The sequence below is a fragment of the Falco naumanni genome, chromosome 4 (assembly GCF_017639655.2).
Source record: "Falco naumanni isolate bFalNau1 chromosome 4, bFalNau1.pat, whole genome shotgun sequence".
Taxonomy (NCBI): domain Eukaryota; kingdom Metazoa; phylum Chordata; class Aves; order Falconiformes; family Falconidae; genus Falco; species Falco naumanni.
The window spans coordinates 108,284,983-108,312,956 of NC_054057.1; the positions used below are offsets into that span (position 1 = coordinate 108,284,983).

A 27,974-nucleotide genomic window follows, 5' to 3' on the forward strand; every position below is an offset into this window, starting at 1 on the left:
AACAGTCTATCCAGTTTGATATATTTAAATAGTTAAGAATCTGTCCTTCTCCAAAATATTTTTATTCAGTACTGTAAATGACTAATATTTAGAATTAAAAACAGACCAGTTTAAAATATGTATAAATTATACATGCTTCAGCTGTACAGATGATTATATATCAATTTCAGATCCAAACAAGTACTTTGGCAGAATTATCCTAAAGTAAACATACTTGAAAGTAAAATTTTGTGTATGAATCACATACACGAACACCGCTTTGCGAAGAGGCAAGGCAACATAACAAGCAGTTTAACATTAGCCAGCATATCTTAGCAGTCAGACCTGGCAATACTAAGATGTACTTGCAGGTGTCTTAGTTTCCCAAGAAATTATTTCAGTTTACTACAGTTAACAGCTCCAAACAGCTCACACCAATTCCTGGTATTATACACTTCAGGTGTAGAAACCAGCTCAGTATTTCTAAAATGAGTATAATTAACAAGGACTTTCAAATAATATTGGACTCAGGTAGAAAAACCTTTCTGAAGTTAATGTCATGTGTTAGCAACTGAAAAATAACCTATGTGCGGTCCATATAACTGGACATTGTAAAACTGTGTGCTTTTTTATTTAGTACATTTTTTGATTCACTGACAAATGCAGTTGTAGTTATGGCTGAACTGGCTACCATGTCTAATTGAACCCATCATGGGAAAAAACAAAAATAGCCCATCTAAATGAATAATCAGACCTACCTTAGCAGCAGCCTGTTAATTTGTGTTCTGGCTGATATTAATGCCTAAATAGCAAATACTCCTTTTCCCTACCAATTCCTTGTGCAGTAAACCTGACTCAAAGCTTGGTGTAACACATTTCTTTTTATACTCATCGCGAGTGCTGCCTTGTTATGCTGACACTATCACCGATGCCTGCTGCAGCAAGATGGCCCTCATATCTGCCTACTGATGCCTGTGGGTGAAGCCCAGGATGGCATGTAGGAGCAAGGCAAGCGTGTGTTTATTACCCTGCATACTCTCCCGTGCTCTCCAAATTTAATGAGTAGTGGAGGGGCCTGGTGACCTCTTGGCTGGCTCCTTGCAGCTCTCCAAACACTCTTTCTTTCCAGGCTGTGTGCAGGATTCCTCAAGGAACAGGTGAACCAACATAGGGCTCCTGGGGGTTTTCTTACTGGGAGAGCTCTCATGTGAACAGGTGAAGCCCTTGCTAAAGCACTGGAGGGAAAAGCCATCATCCACACTTCTCGGAGAGAAGCGTTAAAACCCCTCTCCCTGTCATCACTTTTAGACCTTGTTGGCAAGAGTTACTGCCTTCTAAGCCAGAGCCTCAGAACTAACCCCTGCAGGGTGGTGGGAGAAATGGCCTTGGAAGCATGGAGGTCTTGGGGGTCTCAGAGGGCTTGGGAGCAGCAGGGGGCTCAAGGGTCTGGAAGGGCTTGGAGGGCGCAAGGGTCACTGCAGCTGGTGGATGCTGTCCTGGTTCCACTGCTGCAGGGGGGTTGGTAATGGGCACAGAGGGTGCTGGAGCTGCTGCAGTTGGTCCTGGGGCTGTCAGATGCTGGAGTCTTTCTGCTGCTGTAGTGTGGCCAGGGATGGGCTCAGAGGGGTGCAGGGGTGGTTGCTGTTCAGTCACGGCCTGGATAGTGCTGGTCTGGTTCCTCTGCTGCAGGGTGACCGGGGATGGGTGCCGGGGCTGTGAAGAAGGTGGGTGCACGCTTTTTCCAGTTGGCAGTGGTGTCTGCTTGCATTGGGTCCAGCTCGCAGGAGTGCTGGGGCTGCAGCTTTGGCTGTTTGGGCACAAGCAGGAGCCACCGGTTTCCTGCTGGACTCTAGAAGCGCCAGCGCCGGGCCTGTGGAGAGAGGAGGCCGCTGAGGCGCTCAGCTGCAGAGGGGGCGCACGGACTGTCCCCCACAGCACGGCCCAGAGCTGGCAAGGCTCCCCAGCACGGGCAGAGCCGCTGGCACGCCTTGGCCGACGTGGACACCCGCACCGCATGGCAGCCCCGAGCAGGGGGACTCCTCAGGGCAGGTTCGGTGGCCATCAGCCAGCGCTACTGGGCGCCTCCCTGGCTGGGGCAATCTCTTGCCCTGCTCTTTCTCGTCCTGCCCTTGCTTTGCCAATGCCTGTTGCTGCTGGGGGCCACTTTTTTCTAACACTGGCTCCTCTCAGAGCAGGCTCCCGAGAAGGTGGCCCAGGAAGTAAGAGGCCAATTAAAGAATCTGACAGCAGCAGAAATCTCAGCAGAGTTTTGGGCAACCGCCAGCTCGCCATTTCACAGCAGCCTGACGAGAAATGCTTCGTGGCCCTGAGCAGCCATCGAAGGAAGCAGTGTGGGAGGAATCAACAACTCACTCTTCTTTCTTCATCCACCGCCGGATGATGACACACACCAACACTATTCCAACTGGCACGGAAAGCATGGTTGCTGCTGTGGCTATCACTCAGTGCCTCCGCGCGTTTTGGGGACAGAGAAGACTTGCGGTGTTTGGGGGATCATCAGCCCTTGCGGTTCTCTCGCTGATCACGTCTGTAGGAGCAATTTGAAAAGTTAGCCCGTCCTGCGCGCCACTGGTAAGTGTACATCACGTTTGATCTGGCCCGGTGTTTCCCCCAGCACTGGTTCCTGGAGGCATGTTCCCACCCTTTGGGGCAGGGTGTCCCGCTCAACCAAACCCAGAAGGCCAGAAGGGGAGCACAGGGGGGGCGCAGCTGCTTGACCCTTTGAGGGACACGGACAGAAACTGTCCCTGCAGCAGGCAGTGCCACCCCAGCTCTCCCTCCCCGTGAGACAGTTCCCACACCCCGAGGGGACAGACTCAGGCCTTCTCAAGTGGCACTGAAGCCTTGCCCTCCCCCTAGTGCCTTTTCTCCAGCACAGGCACCGCCTGCAGCACCTCCCAGGTTTCAGGATGTGTCTCCCACTTGGGGACCCCAGCAAGACTGCTCCGTACCTGAGCCCGGTTCATAAGCCTGATTTATCTTGCTGTGGTGGTCTTCTCCAGGCTTTGACGGCACTCCTAAAAGCAGAGAGGGCAGGTAAAGCCTCAGTGTGGCTCAGGCACAGAAGACACAGGGGGCGGGGAAGAAGAAGGCTGCACCAGGGTCAGCGCAACCCCCGCTATCAATACAGGCTGGGGGAGGAAGGGACTGAGAGCCGCCCTGCCAGGAAGGACTTGGGGGTACTGGTGGAAGAACAGCTGGGCATGAGCCGGCAACGTGCGCTCGCAGGCCAGAAAGCCAACCGTGTCCTGGGCTGCATCAAAAGAAGCCACCAAAAAGATCGAAGGGATGGAACTCCTCTGCTCTGAAAAAAGGCAGAGAGAGGTGGGGTTGTTCAGCCTGGCAAAGAGAAGGCTCTGGGGAGACCTGATTCTGGTCTTCCAATACTTAATGGGCGCTTATCAGAGACTGTAGAGAAATGAAATGGTTTAATTAATATTGATAATATACAGCTGTGGGCTGGCTTCAGGGGTGGTGGGTTGGCTGATGTAGCTAATGTGCAAGTGTGGCTGGTTCCTGTTAAGTGGTTAAATAGCTCTAAGGGGAATGGCCAGTGAAGAGAGATTGGGAAAGGGAGGAGAGAGACCTGGAGAAGGCAGCAGAGGGACTGTCCTGAAGAGCATGTAGAAACAGCATGAACAGTAGATGGACCTTTGAGACCTTGTGGAGGATCGGTGGCTGTGCCGGGGCAAGGCGTGCTAACTACTTATTGAGCTTAACTTGGTATATGATGGTAGAAGACCTTGTTGCAGGTGGCTACTCTTGAGAGTACTACGACAGGACATGGGGGCAGATTTTAGTACTGGGAGGCCTAGGGACAAGGGGCAATATTTTGAAGCTAGAAGAGGGCAGATTAAAACTAGACACAAGGAGAGCAGGGTTTTTTATTATGCTGAGGGTGGTGAAACAATGTAACATGCCCATCACCGACGGACAGGGAAACTACAGACCAACAGGACGCTGCTGGATCCCTGGTGGTGACTATCTCTTGCGACTCTATCCCGACTGCTTGCTAGGTTTCCTCCTCTTCTAGCCTTCCTTCCCTTTACTATCGCTATTTGCTTGTCAGCACTTTGATCCTATAAACTTCCTTGATTGGCAGCATTTGACCTCATTTGCTTCTTTATCTCGCTCTGGGTATAACATCAAAACTCCCCGGCTCGGGCTGTCCTGGACTGGAACACACAGTTACAGCATCACAGTGACCTCTGCGCTAATGTTGATGCTTCCAGCTCTGCATCTGGTGGAGCAGGAGCAATGGCAGGACAATGTTGAAAACACTGTGGTCAGGCGGTCCATGTAAACGGCAGTCCCCGCCTGGTGAAAGGAGACCTCTCCCTATCTGTCCCCGACACGGGGAGCCAACACCACCTATCCTTCCCAGCTACTGCCACCACTCCTGGCAGGGCTTCTTCGTTGACACAAGGGACTCTACCACTCGGACCGGGAGCAGCCGCAGGGCGCTGTTCAGCGGCGGTGCTCAGGGCTCTGTCATCTACCGCTAGTCACCACTTGCCATGAGGCTTCTCTGCAGGCGACACGGGAGAACTGTATCAAGAAGGAGACCTGACCATGCTTCCTGTTCTCCCAGCTCTTTAATCAATTCAGGAGCAGCCCGGATGGCATCAGAGCTAGCCCCTCAGGCTAATGACCTGTTTGCAGCAGGCTGGCAGTCAGGGATGAGCTGTGGAGCAGAGCGCGTAGTGCTGCCATTGGGGCTTTCCCCACGAGCCTGTGCCCAGGCGTGGAGCCCAGCCGGTGCTGGTGCCTTGCTTGGTTTGCTGTTGGTACCCCCTGGACACTTGTGTGACAGCTCTGTGTCACACTGTCTTTGGCGGGCAGCGGCTGAGCCCCGAAGCTGTCGGCTGGGGCTCTGTCAGTGCGCCCCCAACTCCTACCCTGGTGTGGCTGCCTTCAGCCCCTGCTGTGCGGCTGCAGCAGCGGTCTCGGAGGGCTTGGGGGGCCTCTGTGGTTGGTGCTGGGGCCGTTGGACACTGTCCTAGTCGTGCTGCTGCAGGGTGGACGGTAATCTGCTCGGGGGGTGTGAAGGCGACTGGGGTTGGTCCTGGGGCTCGAGGCTGCTGGACTGTCTCCTGCGCTCCAGGGCAGCTGGGTGAGGGCTTGGTGGGCGTCGGGGCCGTTGCGTTTTGGTCGGGTGCTGGAGAGTCCTGGGCTCTCTCCTCTGCTGCCTGGGGGCCAGAAATGGGGTTGGGAGGCGCAGGGGGTGATGCTCGTCCGTCATGGGCTGAACAGCGCTGCTCTGTCTGCTCTGCTGCACACTGGCTGGGGATGGGCTCGGACGGCATGGGGGCCGTGGGGAGGCCTGGTTCTCTGCTCTTCCAGATGGGAGAGGCTCCTGTTGTGTCCAGCTGTCCGGGCGTGAGGGGCAGCTGCCTTTTTCCAGCTGGTCAGCTGAAGCTCCAGCGCCGGGCCTGTGGAGAGAGGAGGCCGCTGAGGCGCTCAGCTGCAGAGGGGGCGCACGGACTGTCCCCCACAGCACGGCCCAGAGCTGGCAAGGCTCCCCAGCACGGGCAGAGCCGCTGGCACGCCTTGGCCGACGTGGACACCCGCACCGCATGGCAGCCCCGAGCAGGGGGACTCCTCAGGGCAGGTTCGGTGGCCATCAGCCAGCGCTACTGGGCGCCTCCCTGGCTGGGGCAATCTCTTGCCCCGCTCTTTCTCGTCCTGCCCTTGCTTTTGGGCAGCCACCAGGCTGCCACTCCGCAGCAGCCTGACTAGAAATGCTTCGTGGCTCTGAGCAGCCATCAGAGGAAGAGGAGGGAGGGAAATGTACTCACGCTTTCTTCTTCCTTCGCCACCAGACCACGACATAGCCCAACGCAACTGCAACTTGCAGAGAAACAACAGCTGCTACTGCAGCTATAGTGTACAACTTTCCAGGATCTCTGGGACTGGAAACAGTTGGGGGGCTCGGGGGATTGTAAAGCTCTGTGGGTCTCTCGGTGACATCATCTGCAGGAGCAATTAGGAACGTTAGCCCGTCCTGCGCACCACTGGTAAGCGTGCAGCACGATTGATCCGGCCAGGACATTCTCTGTTTCCCCCCAGTACTGGTGCCTGGAGGCACGTTCCCACCCCTTGGGGCAGGGTGTCCCACCCAACCAAACCCAGAAGGCCAGAAGGGGAGCACAGGGGGGCGCAGCTGCTTGACCCTTTGAGGGACAAGGGCACGAACCGTCCCTGCAGCAGGCAGTGCCACCCCAGCTCTCCCTCCCCGTGAGACAGTTCCCACACCCCGAGGGGACAGACTCAGGCCTTCTCAAGTGGCACTGAAGCCTTGCCCTCCCCCTAGTGCCTTTTCTCCAGCACAGGCACCGCCTGCAGCACCTCCCAGGTTTCAGGATGTGTCTCCCACTTGGGGACCCCAGCAAGACTGCTCCGTACCCGAGTTGGGTTCATAAAATTGATATATCTTTCCATGGTGGTCTTCTCCAGGCTTTGACGGCACTCCTAAAAGCAGAGAGGGCAGGTTAAGCCTCAGCGAGTCTCAGGCACAGAGGACACAGGAGGACGGGGAGGTTCCCCCTAAGCCTCTGCCTAGTCTGGGAGTCAGGGCATCGCTGTGGACCTCGGCTCAGGGAGGGATCCCGCTCTGTGCTGCTCCTGTGCCTCTCGGCGGTCACAGCAAGCTCGGGGATGCAGCTAGGGCGGGAGGGACATTTGGCACATTTCCCATATCTGCGGAACTGGTCCCGATGCCTGGAACCCCAAACACTTTCAGCTTTGGCTGCTGCTGTGACTTGCCAGAGTGGGCACTGGGGGAGGAGCCTGCGCCTGGTTCCTACTGCAAGCAACAGCCACGCCTGACCTGCTGGGGGACCAGGAAATTGCAGGCCATCTTTTGGTTTGCATTGCACTTTTGGCAGCGTGTAAAGCGATGCAAAATGCCTTCCTTCAAAGAGGACGGGAAGAAGCTGCAGCCAGTCCGGCCAGGGAAACAGCCCTTTCGAGAAGGGCTCCTCCGCCCTTCCCTGTAAGCACCAGCAACGGTCACGGTTGCCCCATCCCAGCTATCGGTCGGTAGACGGGAGATGCAGCACAGCCCAAGAAGCCTGCCGAACCAGCATCCCCACCGACCTCCAGCATGAGGAAAGGGCAGCCGGCGTCGCCTGGGACCTCGCTCCTGCCTGGAACTGGGCCAGTGGGCAAGCAGTGCTGCCCGTGAGCTGAACACAAGTTCAGCGCTCGCCAGGCCCTCAAATCTGCCTGCCAGCAGACGCCTGCACAAACCAGCTCCGAGCCGTAACGGCAAAACTGGGGCAGCAGCCGCCCCTGGCCCTCCGCTTGAAGCACAACTGGCAGCAGAGGCTCTGCACCATCTCTGTGGCTCAGCTGCCAAATTTCACAGCTAAGGCAGAGTGAAATGTGCCCACTGTGTCCTCTCTCCTGTTCCTCCAACATTTGCCTTAAGAACTCAGATGACTCCCAGGGGCCAGCAGACAGCTTTGCAAGGCAAAGCTCCACAGGGCGCATCTCTGAGCCCGGCCCGTTCCCTCTCTGCTCTCCTCCATGTCTGCACATGGGCCATGGACGGAGCAACTTGCTCTTCAGGCGGAAAGAAGCCTAGAAGGTAGATGCAGCTTCCTCCCACTGATTTACCCGTGGGATGGCTCTCAGGCTCGAGGTCAGCAACAGGCCACGAATTCGGGATGGTGTAACCCTTGGGAGGCTCTGCAAGAGAATTGCACATGAGTAAGCTCTTGCCACATTGGCACTGTTTCTTCTTTCAAGGCAAGAGACATTAAGAGCTTACTTCCAGGATGCCCCAAGTCCTCAAAACCATGTTCCCGCCAGGCAGCTGGATAATTGTGGAGAGTCATCTCGCCTAGAAGCAAGCACAGAGGAGAAATGTTTCCGTTGCCTGTTGGGATCCGCTTGTGCCTTAGTGAACCGCAGGCACCGGACGGGGCTCAGGTAACAGCGTGGGAGCCAGACCAAGGGGAGATTGCCAGCGCTGCAGAGGGGCCTGGTGACCTCTTGGCCGGCACCTGGCAGCTCTCTAACACGCTCTTCAAGCCATGCCATGAACAAGACCCCTCAGGGAGCGCGTGGGCCAACATAGGGCCCCTGGGGGCTTTCGTACCCGCACAGCTCTCACACACGCAGGGGAAGCCCTCGCTAAAGCGCTCGAGGGAAAAGCCACATCCACGCTTCTCGGGGAGAGGAGCCCGCTGGCCCGTGAAAGGTCGCAAGTGTGCCGAGCGCTTACCTGCTTCCTGCTCTTGCCAAGGTGCAGCCCTGGCAGGTAGGGCCTCCAGGAGGAGGAGGAGGAGGAGGCAGTGCTGAATGAGGGCCATGGCTCCCTTCAGCCACATGATCCTGTGCTGCTGTCACCGCTGCTGCTGCATCTGGTGCAGTTGCGGCTGGGGGCTGAGGCATGGGTACTTGTAGCTGGTGCATCGCCGTGGAGCTCCGTGACCTCACAGCCCCACTGTCACCTCACAGCCCCACTGTGACCTCACGGCCGGCCCGGGCCGCATGGCAACGGTGCTCAGGGGGAGAGCCGCTGGAGCACAGCCGGGGCAGCTGCCCTCCCAGGCTGGGGAGCACGCCCCGTCGGGCAGCTCCGTCCAAGGGCTGGCACACAGGTTGATTGCACCATCAGCAAGTTTGCAGATGACACCAAGCTGAGTGGTGCAGCTGATGCACCTGAGCGATGGGCTGCTGTCCAGAGGGACCTGGACAAGCTGGAGAAGCGGCCCATGTGAACCTCATGAGGCTCAAGAAGGCCAGGTGCAAGGTCCTGTACCAGGCTCAGGGCAACGCCCGGTACCACTGAGAGCCGCCCTGCCAGGAAGGACTTGGGGGTACTGGTGGAAGAACAGCTGGGCATGAACCAGCAATGTGCGCTCGCAGGCCAGAAAGCCAACCATGTCCTGGGCTGCATCAAAAGAAGCCACCAAAAAGATCGAAGGGATGGAACTCCTCTGCTCTGAAAAAAAGGCAGAGAGAGGTGGGGTTGTTCAGCCTGGCGAAGAGAAGGCTCTGGGGAGACCTGATTCTGGTCTTCCAATACTTAATGGGCGCTTATCAGAGAGACAGGGACAGAGATTTGAGCAGGGCCTGCAGCCCTAGGGAGAAGGGGCAATGGTTTGAAGCTAGAAGAGGGAAAATTGAGACTAGACACAAGGACAGCAGGTGTTTTGTTATGCTGAGGGTGGTGAAACACTGTAACAGGTTGCCCAGAGAGGTGGTGGATGCCCCATCCCTGGAAACATTCAGGCTCAGCTGAGCAAAGTGATCCCCTTAAAGATGGCTCTGCTCATTGCAGGGGGGTTGGACTCAGTGTCCTGTAAAGGTCCCTTCCAACCCCAGAGATTCCATGATCCCGTCTTTCACTCTGCCTTAGCCGTGAGACTCAGCAGCCAGAGGTTTTAGATGCACGTCTGGGGATGTTGTAGCCTGCACAGCAGGATGGGATGGATCTGAGCCGTGCTGCAGCGACGCTGACTTTCACACCGTTCCTCATGATGTGGGAGACTATATTGTGAGCTGACTGTCTCAAAGCTTGTTCACGTTCCTGCTGAGCTTGGTGAAAGACTACCTGGCAATTTAACCGAACTCGGCAGTTGCAAACGACACAAGAAGCAACAGCCACCCGAAACCAGACATCAGCTGGGGTCAAGGAACAGCCACGTTGTTCTGGGGGACATGTCCAGACACGAACGACCACCTCAACCTGCCAAGATGCGGCGAATGAAGAGACGGGACGCAGCTTGATGCAAGCAAATGTCAATTTATTATACAGAAGCATGCGTTTTTATACACTTTCAGAAGCTGCGCGTTTTAAATAGATTGGTTCTTGAAGCTAAGCCTTGCATCCTAGGCAATCCCTGACTGGTGGCTAACTACCATCAATTAACAACAAGGTGTTACCTTTCCTTGGCGCCATCCTTGGCGCCATCCGTCTCCCACTCCCCTGTGCTCTGCAAACATGCCTCATCATGTTAATTGCTGTCTAGACAAGCTCGAGCACATTCCCCTCAGCTAACTGATTGCCATGCATGGTCCTAGTTTGCAGACCGCTCCTGCACCAAGACATGTGCAGTCCATGGCAAAGGACCACACAGCCGTGATGTGTGCCCCTCAAAACCAGCGTACCGAGACAGGGAGCACGTGTGGAAGTGCCGTTCGTGCCATTGCCTGGGGAAAGAGGCTCCCCAAATACCCTATAAAAGACTGTGCAATCAAACAGTAATGGGCACCATCGAGAGACCATGCCGTGGTTTAACACTGGTTGGAAGCAAGTGCCACACAGCCGCTTGCTCACTCCCCTTCACCAAGAGGGATGGGGAGAAGAATCAGAAAGGAATGTAAAACTCAGGGGTTGAGATAAGAACAATTTAATAGGTAAAGCAAAAGCTCTGCACGCAAACAAAACAAAGCACGGAATTCATTCACTACTTCCCATGGGCAGGCAGGTGTTTGACCATTTGCAGGAAATCAGGGCTCCATCACGCGTAACAGTTACTTGGGAAGACAAACACCATAATGCCAAATGTCCCCTCCTTCCTTCTTCTTTCCCCAGTTTATATACTCAGCATGATGTCATATGGTATGGAATACCTCTTTGGCTAGCTTGGGTCAGCTGTGCTGGCTGTGTCCCCTCAGCCCTCTCATTGGCAGGGCCCAAGAAACCAAAAAGTCCTTGACTTAGTATAAACATCACGCAGCAACAACTAAAAACATCAGTGTGCTATCAACATTGTTCTCACATCAGAGCCAAACCACCGCACTGTACTAACTACTAAGAAGAAACTTAAGTCTATCCCAGCTGAAACCATCACCGATAGACAGGGAAACTACAGACCAACAGGACGCTGCTGGATCCCTGGTGGTGACTATCTCTTGCGACTCTATCCCGACTGCTTGCTAGGTTTCCTCCTCTTCTAGCCTTCCTTCCCTTTACTATCGCTATTTGCTTGTCAGCACTTTGATCCTATAAACTTCCTTGATTGGCAGCATTTGACCTCATTTGCTTCTTTATCTCGCTCTGGGTATAACATCAAAACTCCCCGGCTCGGGCTGTCCTGGACTGGAACACACAGTTACTGCATCACAGCGACCTCTGCGCTAATGTTGATGCTTCCAGCTCTGCATCTGGTGGAGCAGGAGCAATGGCAGGACAATGTTGAAAACACTGTGGTCAGGCGGTCCATGTAAACGGCAGTCCCCGCCTGGTGAAAGGAGACCTCTCCCTATCTGTCCCCGACACGGGGAGCCAACACCACCTATCCTTCCCAGCTACTGCCACCACTCCTGGCAGGGCTTCTTCGTTGACACAAGGGACTCTACCACTCGGACCGGGAGCAGCCGCAGGGCGCTGTTCAGCGGCGGTGCTCAGGGCTCTGTCATCTACCGCTAGTCACCACTTGCCATGAGGCTTCTCTGCAGGCGACACGGGAGAACTGTATCAAGAAGGAGACCTGACCACGCTTCCTGTTCTCCCAGCTCTTTAATCACTTCAGGAGCAGCCCGGATGGCATCAGAGCTAGCCCCTCAGGCTAATGACCTGTTTGCAGCAGGCTGGCAGTCAGGGATGAGCTGTGGAGCAGAGCGCGTAGTGCTGCCATTGGGGCTTTCCCCACGAGCCTGTGCCCAGGCGTGGAGCCCAGCCGGTGCTGGTGCCTTGCTTGGTTTGCTGTTGGTACCCCCTGGACACTTGTGTGACAGCTCTGTGTCACACTGTCTTTGGCGGGCAGCGGCTGAGCCCCGAAGCTGTCGGCTGGGGCTCTGTCAGTGCGCCCCCAACTCCTACCCTGGTGTGGCTGCCTTCAGCCCCTGCTGTGCGGCTGCAGCAGCGGTCTCGGAGGGCTTGGGGGGCCTCTGTGGTTGGTGCTGGGGCCGTTGGACACTGTCCTAGTCGTGCTGCTGCAGGGTGGACGGTAATCTGCTCGGGGGGTGTGAGGGCGACTGGGGTTGGTCCTGGGGCTCGAGGCTGCTGGACTGTCTCCTGCGCTCCAGGGCAGCTGGGTGAGGGCTTGGTGGGCGTCGGGGCCGTTGCGTTTTGGTCGGGTGCTGGAGAGTCCTGGGCTCTCTCCTCTGCTGCCTGGGGGCCAGAAATGGGGTTGGGAGGCGCAGGGGGTGATGCTCGTCCGTCATGGGCTGAACAGCGCTGCTCTGTCTGCTCTGCTGCACACTGGCTGGGGATGGGCTCGGACGGCATGGGGGCCGTGGGGAGGCCTGGTTCTCTGCTCTTCCAGATGGGAGAGGCTCCTGTTGTGTCCAGCTGTCCGGGCGTGAGGGGCAGCTGCCTTTTTCCAGCTGGTCAGCTGAAGCTCCAGCGCCGGGCCTGTGGAGAGAGGAGGCCGCTGAGGCGCTCAGCTGCAGAGGGGGCGCACGGACTGTCCCCCACAGCACGGCCCAGAGCTGGCAAGGCTCCCCAGCACGGGCAGAGCCGCTGGCACGCCTTGGCCGACGTGGACACCCGCACCGCATGGCAGCCCCGAGCAGGGGGGACTCCTCAGGGCAGGTTCGGTGGCCATCAGCCAGCGCTACTGGGCGCCTCCCTGGCTGGGGCAATCTCTTGCCCCGCTCTTTCTCGTCCTGCCCTTGCTTTTGGGCAGCCACCAGGCTGCCACTCCGCAGCAGCCTGACTAGAAATGCTTCGTGGCTCTGAGCAGCCATCAGAGGAAGAGGAGGGAGGGAAATGTACTCACGCTTTCTTCTTCCTTCGCCACCAGACCACGACATAGCCCAACGCAACTGCAACTTGCAGAGAAACAACAGCTGCTACTGCAGCTATAGTGTACAACTTTCCAGGATCTCTGGGACTGGAAACAGTTGGGGGGCTCGGGGGATTGTAAAGCTCTGTGGGTCTCTCGGTGACATCATCTGCAGGAGCAATTAGGAACGTTTAGCCCGTCCTGCGCACCACTGGTAAGCGTGCAGCACGATTGATCCGGCCAGGACATTCTCTGTTTCCCCCCAGTACTGGTGCCTGGAGGCACGTTCCCACCCCTTGGGGCAGGGTGTCCCACCCAACCAAACCCAGAAGGCCAGAAGGGGAGCACAGGGGGGCGCAGCTGCTTGACCCTTTGAGGGACAAGGGCAGGAACCGTCCCTGCAGCAGGCAGTGCCACCCCAGCTCTCCCTCCCCGTGAGACAGTTCCCACACCCCGAGGGGACAGACTCAGGCCTTCTCAAGTGGCACTGAAGCCTTGCCCTCCCCCTAGTGCCTTTTCTCCAGCACAGGCACCGCCTGCAGCACCTCCCAGGTTTCAGGATGTGTCTCCCACTTGGGGACCCCAGCAAGACTGCTCCGTACCCGAGTTGGGTTCATAAAATTGATATATCTTTCCATGGTGGTCTTCTCCAGGCTTTGACGGCACTCCTAAAAGCAGAGAGGGCAGGTTAAGCCTCAGCGAGTCTCAGGCACAGAGGACACAGGAGGACGGGGAGGTTCCCCCTAAGCCTCTGCCTAGTCTGGGAGTCAGGGCATCGCTGTGGACCTCGGCTCAGGGAGGGATCCCGCTCTGTGCTGCTCCTGTGCCTCTCGGCAGTCACAGCAAGCTCGGGGATGCAGCTAGGGCGGGAGGGACATTTGGCACATTTCCCATATCTGTGGAACTGGTCCCGATGCCTGGAACCCAAAACACTTTCAGCTTTGGCTGCTGCTGTGACTTGCCAGAGTGGGCACTGGGGGAGGAGCCTGCGCCTGGTTCCTACTCCAAGCAACAGCCACGCCTGAGCCTGACCTGCTGGGGGACCAGGAAATTGCAGGCCATCTTTTGGTTTGCATTGCACTTTTGGCAGCGCGTAAAGCGATGCAAAATGCCTTCCTTCAAAGAGGACGGGAAGAAGCTGCAGCCAGTCCGGCCAGGGAAACAGCCCTTTCGAGAAGGGCTCCTCCGCCCTTCCCTGTAAGCACCAGCAACGGTCACGGTTGCCCCATCCCAGCTATCGGTCGGTAGACGGGAGATGCAGCACAGCCCAAGAAGCCTGCCGAACCAGCATCCCCACCGACCTCCAGCATGAGGAAAGGGCAGCCGGCGTCGCCTGGGACCTCGCTCCTGCCTGGAACTGGGCCAGTGGGCAAGCAGTGCTGCCCGTGAGCTGAACACAAGTTCAGCGCTCGCCAGGCCCTCAAATCTGCCTGCCAGCAGACGCCTGCACAAACCAGCTCCGAGCCGTAACGGCAAAACTGGGGCAGCAGCCGCCCCTGGCCCTCCGCTTGAAGCACAACTGGCAGCAGAGGCTCTGCACCATCTCTGTGGCTCAGCTGCCAAATTTCACAGCTAAGGCAGAGTGAAATGTGCCCACTGTGTCCTCTCTCCTGTTCCTCCAACATTTGCCTTAAGAACTCAGATGACTCCCAGGGGCCAGGAGACAGCTTTGCAAGGCAAAGCTCCACAGGGCGCATCTCTGAGCCCGGCCCGTTCCCTCTCTGCTCTCCTCCATGTCTGCACATGGGCCATGGACGGAGCAACTTGCTCTTCAGGCGGAAAGAAGCCTAGAAGGTAGATGCAGCTTCCTCCCACTGATTTACCCGTGGGATGGCTCTCAGGCTCGAGGTCAGCAACAGGCCACGAATTCGGGATGGTGTAACCCTTGGGAGGCTCTGCAAGAGAATTGCACATGAGTAAGCTCTTGCCACATTGGCACTGTTTCTTCTTTCAAGGCAAGAGACATTAAGAGCTTACTTCCAGGATGCCCCAAGTCCTCAAAACCATGTTCCCGCCAGGCAGCTGGATAATTGTGGAGAGTCATCTCGCCTAGAAGCAAGCACAGAGGAGAAATGTTTCCGTTGCCTGTTGGGATCCGCTTGTGCCTTAGTGAACCGCAGGCACCGGACGGGGCTCAGGTAACAGCGTGGGAGCCAGACCCAGGGGAGATTGCCAGCGCTGCAGAGGGGCCTGGTGACCTCTTGGCCGGCACCTGGCAGCTCTCTAACACGCTCTTCAAGCCATGCCATGAACAAGACCCCTCAGGGAGCGCGTGGGCCAACATAGGGCCCCTGGGGGCTTTCGTACCCGCACAGCTCTCACACACGCAGGGGAAGCCCTCGCTAAAGCGCTCGAGGGAAAAGCCACATCCACGCTTCTCGGGGAGAGGAGCCCGCTGGCCCGTGAAAGGTCGCAAGTGTGCCGAGCGCTTACCTGCTTCCTGCTCTTGCCAAGGTGCAGCCCTGGCAGGTAGGGCCTCCAGGAGGAGGAGGAGGAGGAGGCAGTGCTGAATGAGGGCCATGGCTCCCTTCAGCCACATGATCCTGTGCTGCTGTCACCGCTGCTGCTGCATCTGGTGCAGTTGCGGCTGGGGGCTGAGGCATGGGTACTTGTAGCTGGTGCATCGCCGTGGAGCTCCGTGACCTCACAGCCCCACTGTCACCTCACAGCCCCACTGTGACCTCACGGCCGGCCCGGGCCGCATGGCAACGGTGCTCAGGGGGAGAGCCGCTGGAGCACAGCCGGGGCAGCTGCCCTCCCAGGCTGGGGAGCACGCCCCGTCGGGCAGCTCCGTCCAAGGGCTGGCACACAGGTTGATTGCACCATCAGCAAGTTTGCAGATGACACCAAGCTGAGTGGTGCAGCTGATGCACCTGAGCGATGGGCTGCTGTCCAGAGGGACCTGGACAAGCTGGAGAAGCGGCCCATGTGAACCTCATGAGGCTCAAGAAGGCCAGGTGCAAGGTCCTGTACCAGGCTCAGGGCAACGCCCGGTACCACTGAGAGCCGCCCTGCCAGGAAGGACTTGGGGGGTACTGGTGGAAGAACAGCTGGGCATGAACCAGCAATGTGCGCTCGCAGGCCAGAAAGCCAACCATGTCCTGGGCTGCATCAAAAGAAGCCACCAAAAAGATCGAAGGGATGGAACTCCTCTGCTCTGAAAAAAAGGCAGAGAGAGGTGGGGTTGTTCAGCCTGGCGAAGAGAAGGCTCTGGGGAGACCTGATTCTGGTCTTCCAATACTTAATGGGCGCTTATCAGTGAGACGAGGACAGAGATTTGAGCAGGGCCTGCAGCCCTAGGGAGAAGGGGCAATGGTTTGAAGCTAGAAGAGGGAAAATTGAGACTAGACACAAGGACAGCAGGTGTTTTGTTATGCTGAGGGTGGTGAAACACTGTAACAGGTTGCCCAGAGAGGTGGTGGATGCCCCATCCCTGGAAACATTCAGGCTCAGCTGAGCAAAGTGATCCCCTTAAAGATGGCTCTGCTCATTGCAGGGGGGTTGGACTCAGTGTCCTGTAAAGGTCCCTTCCAACCCCAGAGATTCCATGATCCCGTCTTTCACTCTGCCTTAGCCGTGAGACTCAGCAGCCAGAGGTTTTAGATGCACGTCTGGGGATGTTGTAGCCTGCACAGCAGGATGGGATGGATCTGAGCCGTGCTGCAGCGACGCTGACTTTCACACCGTTCCTCATGATGTGGGAGACTATATTGTGAGCTGACTGTCTCAAAGCTTGTTCACGTTCCTGCTGAGCTTGGTGAAAGACTACCTGGCAATTTAACCGAACTCGGCAGTTGCAAACGACACAAGAAGCAACAGCCACCCGAAACCAGACATCAGCTGGGGTCAAGGAACAGCCACGTTGTTCTGGGGGACATGTCCAGACACGAACGACCACCTCAACCTGCCAAGATGCGGCGAATGAAGAGACGGGACGCAGCTTGATGCAAGCAAATGTCAATTTATTATACAGAAGCATGCGTTTTTATACACTTTCAGAAGCTGCGCGTTTTAAATAGATTGGTTCTTGAAGCTAAGCCTTGCATCCTAGGCAATCCCTGACTGGTGGCTAACTACCATCAATTAACAACAAGGTGTTACCTTTCCTTGGCGCCATCCTTGGCGCCATCCGTCTCCCACTCCCCTGTGCTCTGCAAACATGCCTCATCATGTTAATTGCTGTCTAGACAAGCTCGAGCACATTCCCCTCAGCTAACTGATTGCCATGCATGGTCCTAGTTTGCAGACCGCTCCTGCACCAAGACATGTGCAGTCCATGGCAAAGGACCACACAGCCGTGATGTGTGCCCCTCAAAACCAGCGTACCGAGACAGGGAGCACGTGTGGAAGTGCCGTTCGTGCCATTGCCTGGGGAAAGAGGCTCCCCAAATACCCTATAAAAGACTGTGCAATCAAACAGTAATGGGCACCATCGAGAGACCATGCCGTGGTTTAACACTGGTTGGAAGCAAGTGCCACACAGCCGCTTGCTCACTCCCCTTCACCAAGAGGGATGGGGAGAAGAATCAGAAAGGAATGTAAAACTCAGGGGTTGAGATAAGAACAATTTAATAGGTAAAGCAAAAGCTCTGCACGCAAACAAAACAAAGCACGGAATTCATTCACTACTTCCCATGGGCAGGCAGGTGTTTGACCATTTGCAGGAAATCAGGGCTCCATCACGCGTAACAGTTACTTGGGAAGACAAACACCATAATGCCAAATGTCCCCTCCTTCCTTCTTCTTTCCCCAGTTTATATACTCAGCATGATGTCATATGGTATGGAATACCTCTTTGGCTAGCTTGGGTCAGCTGTGCTGGCTGTGTCCCCTCAGCCCTCTCATTGGCAGGGCCCAAGAAACCAAAAAGTCCTTGACTTAGTATAAACATCACGCAGCAACAACTAAAAACATCAGTGTGCTATCAACATTGTTCTCACATCAGAGCCAAACCACCGCACTGTACTAACTACTAAGAAGAAACTTAAGTCTATCCCAGCTGAAACCATCACCGATAGACAGGGAAACTACAGACCAACAGGACGCTGCTGGATCCCTGGTGGTGACTATCTCTTGCGACTCTATCCCGACTGCTTGCTAGGTTTCCTCCTCTTCTAGCCTTCCTTCCCTTTACTATCGCTATTTGCTTGTCAGCACTTTGATCCTATAAACTTCCTTGATTGGCAGCATTTGACCTCATTTGCTTCTTTATCTCGCTCTGGGTATAACATCAAAACTCCCCGGCTCGGGCTGTCCTGGACTGGAACACACAGTTACTGCATCACAGCGACCTCTGCGCTAATGTTGATGCTTCCAGCTCTGCAGCCGGTGGAGCAGGAGCAATGGCAGGACAATGTTGAAAACACTGTGGTCAGGCGGTCCATGTAAACGGCAGTCCCCGCCTGGTGAAAGGAGACCTCTCCCTATCTGTCCCCGACACGGGGAGCCAACACCACCTATCCTTCCCAGCTACCGCCACCACTCCTGGCAGGGCTTCTTCGTTGACACAAGGGACTCTACCACTCGGACCGGGAGCAGCCGCAGGGCGCTGTTCAGCGGCGGTGCTCAGGGCTCTGTCATCTACCGCTAGTCACCACTTGCCATGAGGCTTCTCTGCAGGCGACACGGGAGAACTGTATCAAGAAGGAGACCTGACCACGCTTCCTGTTCTCCCAGCTCTTTAATCACTTCAGGAGCAGCCCGGATGGCATCAGAGCTAGCCCCTCAGGCTAATGACCTGTTTGCAGCAGGCTGGCAGTCAGGGATGAGCTGTGGAGCAGAGCGCGTAGTGCTGCCATTGGGGCTTTCCCCACGAGCCTGTGCCCAGGCGTGGAGCCCAGCCGGTGCTGGTGCCTCGCTTGGTTTGCTGTTGGTACCCCCTGGACACTTGTGTGACAGCTCTGTGTCACACTGTCTTTGGCGGGCAGCGGCTGAGCCCCGAAGCTGTCGGCTGGGGCTCTGTCAGTGCGCCCCCAACTCCTACCCTGGTGTGGCTGCCTTCAGCCCCTGCTGTGCGACTGGAGCAGCGGTCTCGGAGGCCTCTGTGGTTGGTGCTGGGGCCGTTGGACACTGTCCTAGTCGTGCTGCTGCAGGGTGGACGGTAATCTGCTCGGGGGGTGTGAGGGAGACTGGGGTTGGTCCTGGGACTCGAGGCTGCTGGACTGTCTCCTGCGCTCCAGGGCAGCTGGGTGAGGGCTTGGTGGGCGTCGGGGCCGTTGCGTTTTGGTCGGGTGCTGGAGAGTCCTGGGCTCTTTCTTCTGCTGCCTGGGGGCCAGAAATGGGGTTGGGAGGCGCAGGGGGTGATGCTCGTCCGTCATGGGCTGAACAGCGCTGCTCTGCTCTGCTGCACACTGGCTGGGGATGGGCTCAGACAGCATGGGGGCCGTGGGGAGGCCTGGTTCTCTGCTCTTCCAGATGGGAGAGGCTCCTGTTGTGTCCAGCTGTCCGGGCGTGAGGGGCAGCTGCTCTGGCTGTCCGGGCGTGAGGGGCCGCTGCACTGGCTGTCCGGGCGTGAGGGGCCGCTGCTCTGGCTGTCCAGGTACGAGGGGCAGCTGATCGGGCTGTCGGGGCATGAGTGGCAGCTGCACTGGCTGTCCGAGCACCATGGGCAGCTGTACTGGCAGTCGGGGTGCAAAGGGGAGCTACTCGGGCTGTCCGGGCGTGAGGGGCCGCTGCACTGGCTGTCTGGGCGCGAAGGGCAGCTGGTCGGGCTGTCCGGGCGTGAGGAGCAGCTGCACTGGCTGTCCGGGCATGAAGGGTAGCTGCACTGGCTGTCCGGGCGTGAAGGGGAGCTACTCGGGCTGTCAGGGCGTGAGGGGCCGCTGCTCTGGCTGTCCGGGCGTGAGGGGTAGCTGTACTGGCAGTCGGGGTGCAAAGGGGACCTACTCGGGCTGTCGGGGCGTGAGGGGCAGCTGCCTTTTTCCAGCTGGTCAGCTGAAGCTCCAGCGCCGGGCCTGTGGAGAGAGGAGGCCGCTGAGGCGCTCAGCTGCAGAGGGGGCGCACGGACTGTCCCCCACAGCACGGCCCAGAGCTGGCAAGGCTCCCCAGCACGGGCAGAGCCGCTGGCACGCCTTGGCCGACGTGGACACCCGCACCGCATGGCAGCCCCGAGCAGGGGGACTCCTCAGGGCAGGTTCGGTGGCCATCAGCCAGCGCTACTGGGCGCCTCCCTGGCTGGGGCAATCTCTTGCCCCGCTCTTTCTCGTCCTGCCCTTGCTTTTGGGCAGCCACCAGGCTGCCACTCCACAGCAGCCTGACTAGAAATGCTTCGTGGCTCTGAGCAGCCATCAGAGGAAGAGGAGGGAGGGAAATGTACTCACGCTTTCTCCTTCCTTCTCCACCAGACCATGACACAGCCCAACACAATCGTAACTTGCAGAGAAACAACAGCTGCTACTGCAGCTATATTGTACAACTTTCCAGGATCTCTGGGACTGGAAACAGCTGGGGGGCTCAGGGGATTGTAAAGCTCTGTGGGTCTCTTGATGACATCATCTGCAGGAGCAATTAGGAACGTTAGCCCGTCCTGCGCGCCACTGGTAAGCGTGCAGCACGATTGATCCGGCCAGGACATTCTCTGTTTCCCCCCAGTACTGGTGCCTGGAGGCACGTTCCCACCCCTTGGGGCAGGGTGTCCCACCCAACCAAACCCAGAAGGCCAGAAGGGGAGCACAGGGGGGGGCGCAGCTGCTTGACCCTTTGAGTGACACGGGCAGGAACCGTCCCTGCAGCAGCAGTGCCACCCCAGCTCTCCCTCCCCGTGACACAGTTCCCACACCCCGAGGGGACAGAGTCAGGCCTTCTCAAGTGGCACTGAAGCCTTGCCCTCCCCCTAGTGCCTTTTCTCCAGCACAGGCACCGCCTGCAGCACCTCCCAGGTTTCAGGATGTGTCTCCCACTTGGGGACCCCAGCAAGACTGCTCCGTACCTGAGCCCGGTTCATAAGCCTGATTTATCTTGCTGTGGTGGTCTTCTCCAGGCTTTGACGGCACTGCCAAAAGCAGAGAGGGCAGGTTACGCCTCAGCGAGTCTCAGGCACAGAGGACACAGGAGGACGGGGAGGTTCCCCCTAAGCCTCTGCCTAGTCTGGGAGTCAGGGCATCGCTGTGGACCTCGGCTCAGGGAGGGATCCCGCTCTGTGCTGCTCCTGTGCCTCTCGGCGGTCACAGCAAGCTCGGGGATGCAGCTAGGGCGGGAGGGACATTTGGCACATTTCCCATATCTGCGGAACATGGTCCCGATGCCTGGAACCCAAAACTCTTTCAGCTTTGGCTGCTGCTGTGACTTGCCAGAGTGGGCACTGGGGGAGGAGCCTGCGCCTGGTTCCTACTCCAAGCAACAGCCACGCCTGACCTGCTGGGGGACCAGGAAATTGCAGGCCATAAGGTCTTGCCACATTGGCACTGTTTCTTCTTTCAAGGCAAGAGACATTAAGAGCTTACTTCCAGGATGCCTTAAGTCCTCAAAACCATGTTCCCGCCCGGCAGCTGGATAATTGTGGAGAGTCATCTCGCCTAGAAGCAAGCACAGAGGAGAAATGTTTCCGTTGCCTGTTGGGATCCGCTTGTGCCTTAGTGAACCGCAGGCACCGGACGGGGCTCAGGTAACAGCGTGGGAGCCAGACCCAGGGGAGATTGCCAGCGCTGCAGAGGGGCCTGGTGACCTCTTGGCCGGCACCTGGCAGCTCTCTAACACGCTCTTCAAGCCATGCCATGAACAAGACCCCTCAGGGAGCGCGTGGGCCAACATAGGGCCCCTGGGGGCTTTCGTACCCGCACAGCTCTCACACACGCAGGGGAAGCCCTCGCTAAAGCGCTCGAGGGAAAAGCCACATCCACGCTTCTCGGGGAGAGGAGCCTGCTGGCCCGTGAAAGGTCGCAAGTGTGCCGAGCGCTTACCTGCTTCCTGCTCTTGCCAAGGTGCAGCCCTGGCAGGTAGGGCCTCCAGGAGGAGGAGGAGGAGGAGGCAGTGCTGAATGAGGGCCATGGCTCCCTTCAGCCACATGATCCTGTGCTGCTGTCACCGCTGCTGCTGCATCTGGTGCAGTTGCGGCTGGGGGCTGAGGCATGGGTACTTGTAGCTGGTGCATCGCCGTGGAGCTCCGTGACCTCACAGCCCCACTGTCACCTCATGGCCGGCCCAGGCCGCGTGGCAACGGTGCTCAGGGGGAGAGCCGCTGGAGCACAGCCGGGGCAGCTGCCCTCCCAGGCTGGGGAGCACGCCCTGTCGGGCAGCTCCGTCCGAGGACTGGCACACAGGTCGATTGCACCCTCAGCAAGTTTGCAGATGACACCAAGCTGAGTGGTGCAGCTGATGCGCCTGAGCGATGGGCTGCTGTCCAGAGGGACCTGGACAAGCTGGAGAAGCGGCCCATGTGAACCTCATGAGGCTCAAGAAAGCCAGGTGCAAGGTCCTGTACCAGGCTCAGGGCAACGCCCGGTACCACTGAGAGCCGCCCTGCCAGGAAGGACTTGGGGGTACTGGTGGAAGAACAGCTGGGCATGAACCAGCAATGTGCGCTCGCAGGCCAGAAAGCCAACCGTGTCCTGGGCTGCATCAAAAGAAGCCACCAAAAAGATCGAAGGGATGGAACTCCTCTGCTCTGAAAAAAGGCAGAGAGAGGTGGGGTTGTTCAGCCTGGCGAAGAGAAGGCTCTGGGGAGACCTGATTCTGGTCTTCCAATACTTAATGGGCGCTTATCAGAGAGACAGGGACAGAGATTTGAGCAGGGCCTGCAGCCCTAGGGAGAAGGGGCAATGGTTTGAAGCTAGAAGAGGGAAAATTGAGACTAGACACAAGGACAGCAGGTGTTTTGTTATGCTGAGGGTGGTGAAACACTGTAACAGGTTGCCCAGAGAGGTGGTGGATGCCCCATCCCTGGAAACATTCAGGCTCAGCTGAGCAAAGTGATCCCCTTAAAGATGGCTCTGCTCATTGCAGGGGGGTTGGACTCAGTGACCTGTAAAGGTCCCTTCCAACCCCAGAGATTCCATGATCCCGTCTTTCACTCTGCCTTAGCCGTGAGACTCAGCAGCCAGAGGTTTTAGATGCACGTCTGGGGATGTTGTAGCCTGCACAGCAGGATGGGATGGATCTGAGCCGTGCTGCAGCGACGCTGACTTTCACACCGTTCCTCATGATGTGGGAGACTATATTGTGAGCTGACTGTCTCAAAGCTTGTTCACGTTCCTGCTGAGCTTGGTGAAAGGCTACCTGGCAATTTAACCGAACTCGGCAGTTGCAAACGACACAAGAAGCAACAGCCACCCGAAACCAGACATCAGCTGGGGTCAAGGAACAGCCACGTTGTTCTGGGGGACATGTCCAGACACGAACGACCACCTCAACCTGCCAAGATGCGGCGAATGAAGAGACGGGACGCAGCTTGATGCAAGCAAATGTCAATTTATTATACAGAAGCATGCGTTTTTTATACACTTTCAGAAGCTGCGCGTTTTAAATAGATTGGTTCTTGAAGCTAAGCCTTGCATCCTAGGCAATCCCTGACTGGTGGCTAACTACCATCAATTAACAACAAGGTGTTACCTTTCCTTGGCGCCATCCTTGGCGCCATCCGTCTCCCACTCCCCTGTGCTCTGCAAACATGCCTCATCATGTTAATTGCTGTCTAGACAAGCTCGAGCACATTCCCCTCAGCTAACTGATTGCCATGCATGGTCCTAGTTTGCAGACCGCTCCTGCACCAAGACATGTGCAGTCCATGGCAAAGGACCACACAGCCGTGATGTGTGCCCCTCAAAACCAGCGTACCGAGACAGGGAGCACGTGTGGAAGTGCCGTTCGTGCCATTGCCTGGGGAAAGAGGCTCCCCAAATACCCTATAAAAGACTGTGCAATCAAACAGTAATGGGCACCATCAAGAGACCATGCCGTGGTTTAACACTGGTTGGAAGCAAGTGCCACACAGCCGCTTGCTCACTCCCCCTCACCAAGAGGGATGGGGAATAGAATCAGAAAGGAATGTAAAACTCAGGGGTTGAGATAAGAACAATTTAATAGGTAAAGCAAAAGCTCTGCACGCAAACAAAACAAAGCACGGAATTCATTCACTACTTCCCATGGGCAGGCAGGTGTTTGACCATTTGCAGGAAATCAGGGCTCCATCACGCATAACAGTTACTTGGGAAGACAAACACCATAATGCCAAATGTCCCCTCCTTCCTTCTTCTTTCCCCAGTTTATATACTCAGCATGATGTCATATGGTATGGAATACCTCTTTGGCTAGCTTGGGTCAGCTGTGCTGGCTGTGTCCCCTCAGCCCTCTCACTGGCAGGGCCCAAGAAACCAAAAAGTCCTTGACTTAGTATAAACATCACGCAGCAACAACTAAAAACATCAGTGTGCTATCAACATTGTTCTCACATCAGAGCCAAACCACCGCACTGTACTAACTACTAAGAAGAAACTTAAGTCTATCCCAGCTGAAACCATCACCGACGGACAGGGAAACTACAGACCAACAGGACGCTGCTGGATCCCTGGTGGTGACTATCTCTTGCGACTCTATCCCGACTGCTTGCTAGGTTTCCTCCTCTTCTAGCCTTCCTTCCCTTTTACTATCGCTATTTGCTTGTCAGCACTTTGATCCTATAAACTTCCTTGATTGGCAGCATTTGACCTCATTTGCTTCTTTATCTCGCTCTGGGTATAACATCAAAACTCCCCGGCTCGGGCTGTCCTGGACTGGAACACACAGTTACAGCATCACAGCGACCTCTGCGCTAATGTTGATGCTTCCAGCTCTGCAGCCGGTGGAGCAGGAGCAATGGCAGGACAATGTTGAAAACACTGTGGTCAGGCGGTCCATGTAAACGGCAGTCCCCGCCTGGTGAAAGGAGACCTCTCCCTATCTGTCCCCGACACGGGGAGCCAACACCACCTATCCTTCCCAGCTACTGCCACCACTCCTGGCAGGGCTTCTTCGTTGACACAAGGGACTCTACCACTCGGACCGGGAGCAGCCGCAGGGCGCTGCTCAGCGGCGGTGCTCAGGGCTCTGTCATCTACCGCTAGTCACCACTTGCCATGAGGTTTCTCTGCGGTCCACGCAGGAGAACTGTGTCAAGAAGGAGACGTGACCACGCTTCCTGTTCTCCCAGCTCTTTAATCAATTCAGGAGCAGCCCGGATGGCATCAGAGCTAGCCCCTCAGGCTAATGACCTGTTTGCAGCAGGCTGGCAGTCAGGGATGAGCTGTGGAGCAGAGCGCGTAGTGCTGCCATTGGGGCTTTCCCCACGAGCCTGTGCCCAGGCGTGGAGCCCAGCCGGTGCTGGTGCCTCGCTTGGTTTGCTGTTGGTACCCCCTGGACACTTGTGTGACAGCTCTGTGTCACACTGTCTTTGGTGGGCAGCGGCTGAGCCCCGAAGCTGTCGGCTGGGGCTCTGTCAGTGCGCCCCCAACTCCTACCCTGGTGTGGCTGCCTTCAGCCCCTGCTGTGCGACTGGAGCAGCGGTCTTGGAGGCCTCTGTGGTTGGTGCTGGGGCCGTTGGACACTGTTCCAGTCGTGCTGCTGCAGGGTGGACGTTTATCTGCTCGGCGGGTGTGAGGGCGACTGGGGTTGGTCTGGGGCTGGAGGCTGCTGGACTGTCTCCTGCGCTCCAGGGCAGCTGGGTGAGCTCTTGGTGGGCGTCGGGGCCGTTGCTTTTTGGTCGGGTGCTGGAGAGTCCTGGGCTCTCTCCTCTGCTGCCTGGGGGCCAGAAATGGGGTTGGGAGGCGCAGGGGGTGATGCTCGTCCGTCATGGGCTGAACAGCGCTGCTCTGTCTGCTCTGCTGCACACTGGCTGGGGATGGCTTCGGTCGGCATGGGGGCCGTGGGGAGGCCTGGTTCTTTGCTCTTCCAGATGGGTGAGGCTCCTGTTGTGTCCAGCTGTCCGGGGACGAGGGGCAGCTGCTCTGGCTGTCCGGGCGTGAGGGGCCGCTGCTCTGGCTGTCCGGGCGTGAGGGGCCGCTGCTCTGGCTTTCTGGGTGTGAAGGGCGGCTGCTCTGTCTGTCCGGGCGTGAGTGGCAGCTGCACTGGCAGTCGGGGCGCAAAGGGGACCTACTCGGGCTGTTGGGGTGTGAGGGGCAGCTGCCTTTTTCCAGCTGGTCAGCTGAAGCTCCAGCGCCGGGCCTGTGGAGAGAGGAGGCCGCTGAGGCGCTCAGCTGCAGAGGGGGCGCACGGACTGTCCCCCAAAGCACGGCCCAGAGCTGGCAAGGCTCCCCAGCACGGGCAGAGCCGCTGGCACGCCTTGGCCGACGTGGACACCCGCACCGCATGGCAGCCCCGAGCAGGGGGACTCCTCAGGGCAGGTTCGGTGGCCATCAGCCAGCGCTACTGGGCGCCTCCCTGGCTGGGGCAATCTCTTGCCCCGCTCTTTCTCGTCCTGCCCTTGCTTTTGGGCAGCCACCAGGCTGCCACTCCGCAGCAGCCTGACTAGAAATGCTTCGTGGCTCTGAGCAGCCATCAGAGGAAGAGGAGGGAGGGAAATGTACTCACTCTTTCTTCTTCCTTTGCCACCAGATCCAGACACAGCCCAATAGAATCTGAACTTGCAGAAAAACGACAGTTGCTACTGCAGCTATATTGTACAACTTTCCAGGATCTCTGGGACTGGAAACAGCTGGGGGGCTCAGGGGATTGTAAAGCTCTGTGGGTCTCTTGATGACATCATCTGCAGGAGCAATTAGGAACGTTAGCCCGTCCTGCGTGCCACTGGTAAGCGTGCAGCACGATCGATCCGGCCAGGACATTCTCTGTTTCCCCCCACTACTGGTGCCTGGAGGCACGTTCCCACCCCTTGGGGCAGGGTGTCCCACCCAACCAAACCCAGAAGGCCAGAAGGGGAGCACAGGGGGGGCGCAGCTGCTTGACCCTTCGAGGGACACGGACAGGAACCGTCCCTGCAGCAGGCAGTGTCACCCCAGCTCTCCTTCCCCGTGAGACAGTTCCCACACCCCGAGGGGACAGACTCAGGCCTTCTCAAGTGGCACTGAAGCCTTGCCCTCCCCCTAGTGCCTTTTCTCCAGCACAGGCACCGCCTGCAGCACCTCCCAGGTTTCAGGATGTGTCTCCCACTTGGGGACCCCAGCAAGACTGCTCCGTACCTGAGCCCGGTTCATAAGCCTGATTTATCTTGCTGTGGTGGTCTTCTCCAGGCTTTGACGGCACTGCCAAAAGCAGAGAGGGCAGGTTAAGCCTCAGCGAGTCTCAGGCACAGAGGACACAGGAGGACGGGGAGGTTCCCCCTAAGCCTCTGCCTAGTCTGGGAGTCAGGGCATCGCTGTGGACCTCGGCTCAGGGAGGGATCCCGCTCTGTGCTGCTCCTGTGCCTCTCGGCAGTCACAGCAAGCTCGGGGATGCAGCTAGGGCGGGAGGGACATTTGGCACATTTCCCATATCTGCGGAACATGGTCCTGATGCCTGGAACCCCAAACTCTTTCAGCTTTGGCTGCTGCTGTGACTTGCCAGAGTGGGCACTGCGGGAGGAGCCTGCGCCTGGTTCCTACTCCAAGCAACAGCCACGCCTGACCTGCTGGGGGACCAGGAAATTGCAGGCCATAAGGTCTTGCCACATTGGCACTGTTTCTTCTTTCAAGGCAAGAGACATTAAGAGCTTACTTCCAGGATGCCTTAAGTCCTCAAAACCATGTTCCTGCCAGGCAGCTGGATAATTGTGGAGAGTCATCTCGCCTAGAAGCAAGCACAGAGGAGAAATGTTTCCGTTGCCTGTTGGGATCCGCTTGTGCCTTAGTGAACCGCTGGCACCGGACGGGGCTCAGGTAACAGCGTGGGAGCCAGACCCAGGGGAGATTGCCAGCGCTGCAGAGGGGCCTGGTGACCTCTTGGCCGGCACCTGGCAGCTTTCTAACACGCTCTTCAAGCCATGCCATGAACAAGACCCCTCAGGGAGCGCGTGGGCCAACATAGGGCCCCTGGGGGCTTTCGTACCCGCACAGCTCTCACACACGCAGGGGAAGCCCTCGCTAAAGCGCTCGAGGGAAAAGCCACATCCACGCTTCTCGGGGAGAGGAGCCCGCTGGCCCGTGAAAGGTCGCAAGTGTGCCGAGCGCTTACCTGCTTCCTGCTCTTGCCAAGGTGCAGCCCTGGCAGGTAGGGCCTCCAGGAGGAGGAGGAGGAGGAGGCAGTGCTGAATGAGGGCCATGGCTCCCTTCAGCCACATGATCCTGTGCTGCTGTCACCGCTGCTGCTGCATCTGGTGCAGTTGCGTCTGGGGGCTGAGGCATGGGTACTTATAGCTGGTGCATCGCCGTGGAGCTCTGTGACCTC

The 27,974-nt window shown here is 57.4% G+C and overlaps 4 protein-coding genes across 11 annotated transcripts in view; all 4 read right to left on the reverse strand.

Annotated features, from left to right (window-relative positions):
- Positions 1–8: 8 nt before the first annotated feature.
- On the reverse strand, positions 9–9,377 carry LOC121086883 (vegetative cell wall protein gp1-like). Of its 6 annotated transcripts, none has more exons than XM_040591297.1 (5): positions 8,231–9,377; positions 7,775–7,846; positions 6,406–6,468; positions 5,799–5,973; positions 9–1,849 (listed from the first exon to the last, which is right to left on the reverse strand). In XM_040591297.1, exons 1-5 carry the CDS (start codon positions 8,334–8,336, stop codon positions 1,333–1,335), a joined length of 933 nt encoding a protein of 310 aa, XP_040447231.1. In that variant the 5' UTR covers positions 8,337–9,377; the 3' UTR covers positions 9–1,332. The 6 variants fall into 6 exon arrangements, 3 of the variants coding, with proteins under 3 accessions (XP_040447231.1, XP_040447233.1, XP_040447232.1); XM_040591298.1 differs by lacking the exon at positions 9–1,849 and adding an exon at positions 5,000–5,432; XR_005827464.1 differs by lacking the exons at positions 5,799–5,973; positions 6,406–6,468; positions 7,775–7,846; positions 8,231–9,377 and adding exons at positions 2,353–2,527; positions 2,952–3,014; positions 7,621–7,755.
- A 1,537-nt stretch (positions 9,378–10,914) lies between these two features.
- LOC121086884 (serine/threonine-protein kinase C-like) lies at positions 10,915–15,709 on the reverse strand. Of its 3 annotated transcripts, none has more exons than XM_040591300.1 (5): positions 15,120–15,709; positions 14,664–14,735; positions 13,289–13,351; positions 12,681–12,855; positions 10,915–12,313 (listed from the first exon to the last, which is right to left on the reverse strand). In XM_040591300.1, exons 1-5 carry the CDS (start codon positions 15,223–15,225, stop codon positions 11,881–11,883), a joined length of 849 nt encoding a protein of 282 aa, XP_040447234.1. In that variant the 5' UTR covers positions 15,226–15,709; the 3' UTR covers positions 10,915–11,880. The 3 variants fall into 3 exon arrangements, with proteins under 3 accessions (XP_040447234.1, XP_040447236.1, XP_040447235.1); XM_040591302.1 differs by having other exon boundaries at positions 14,510–14,735; XM_040591301.1 differs by having other exon boundaries at positions 14,510–15,709.
- Positions 15,710–17,804: 2,095 nt separating this feature from the next.
- Positions 17,805–27,974, reverse strand: part of LOC121086882 (DNA-directed RNA polymerase II subunit RPB1-like) — a 527,323-nt gene continuing 517,153 nt past the window's right edge. Inside the window, exons 2-7 of the mRNA XM_040591294.1 lie at positions 21,584–21,812; positions 21,128–21,199; positions 20,614–20,676; positions 20,006–20,180; positions 19,568–19,639; positions 17,805–19,477 (exon numbers count right to left, since the gene is read on the reverse strand). Of these exons, the coding sequence (XP_040447228.1) occupies positions 19,000–19,477; positions 19,568–19,639; positions 20,006–20,180; positions 20,614–20,676; positions 21,128–21,199; positions 21,584–21,689 (966 nt within the window). The 5' untranslated portion in view covers positions 21,690–21,812 and the 3' untranslated portion in view covers positions 17,805–18,999. The remainder of the gene's footprint in view (positions 19,478–19,567; positions 19,640–20,005; positions 20,181–20,613; positions 20,677–21,127; positions 21,200–21,583; positions 21,813–27,974) is intronic.
- LOC121086932 (translation initiation factor IF-2-like) overlaps positions 25,037–27,974 on the reverse strand; it is a 533,674-nt gene continuing 530,736 nt past the window's right edge. Inside the window, exons 3-7 of the mRNA XM_040591393.1 lie at positions 27,762–27,971; positions 27,306–27,377; positions 26,792–26,854; positions 26,184–26,358; positions 25,037–25,817 (exon numbers count right to left, since the gene is read on the reverse strand). Of these exons, the coding sequence (XP_040447327.1) occupies positions 25,037–25,817; positions 26,184–26,358; positions 26,792–26,854; positions 27,306–27,377; positions 27,762–27,867 (1,197 nt within the window). The 5' untranslated portion in view covers positions 27,868–27,971. The remainder of the gene's footprint in view (positions 25,818–26,183; positions 26,359–26,791; positions 26,855–27,305; positions 27,378–27,761; positions 27,972–27,974) is intronic.

Excerpts from the sequence above, each read along its gene's own strand:
- LOC121086883 (XM_040591297.1), bottom strand. The coding sequence starts at position 8,336 with ATGTGGCTGAAGGGAGCCATGGCCCTCATTCAGCACTGCCTCCTCCTC. Across the intron at positions 7,847-8,230 it reads TTGGCAAGAGCAGGAAGCAG|GCGAGATGACTCTCCACAAT; the intron begins GTAAGCGCTCGG and ends GCTTGCTTCTAG. Across the intron at positions 1,850-5,798 it reads TGGCGAAGGAAGAAGAAAGC|GCCCGGCGCTGGCGCTTCTA; the intron begins GTGAGTACATTT and ends CTCTCTCCACAG.
- LOC121086884 (XM_040591300.1), bottom strand. The coding sequence starts at position 15,225 with ATGTGGCTGAAGGGAGCCATGGCCCTCATTCAGCACTGCCTCCTCCTC. Across the intron at positions 14,736-15,119 it reads TTGGCAAGAGCAGGAAGCAG|GCGAGATGACTCTCCACAAT; the intron begins GTAAGCGCTCGG and ends GCTTGCTTCTAG. Across the intron at positions 13,352-14,663 it reads GGACTTGGGGCATCCTGGAA|TGCCGTCAAAGCCTGGAGAA; the intron begins GTAAGCTCTTAA and ends TGCTTTTAGGAG.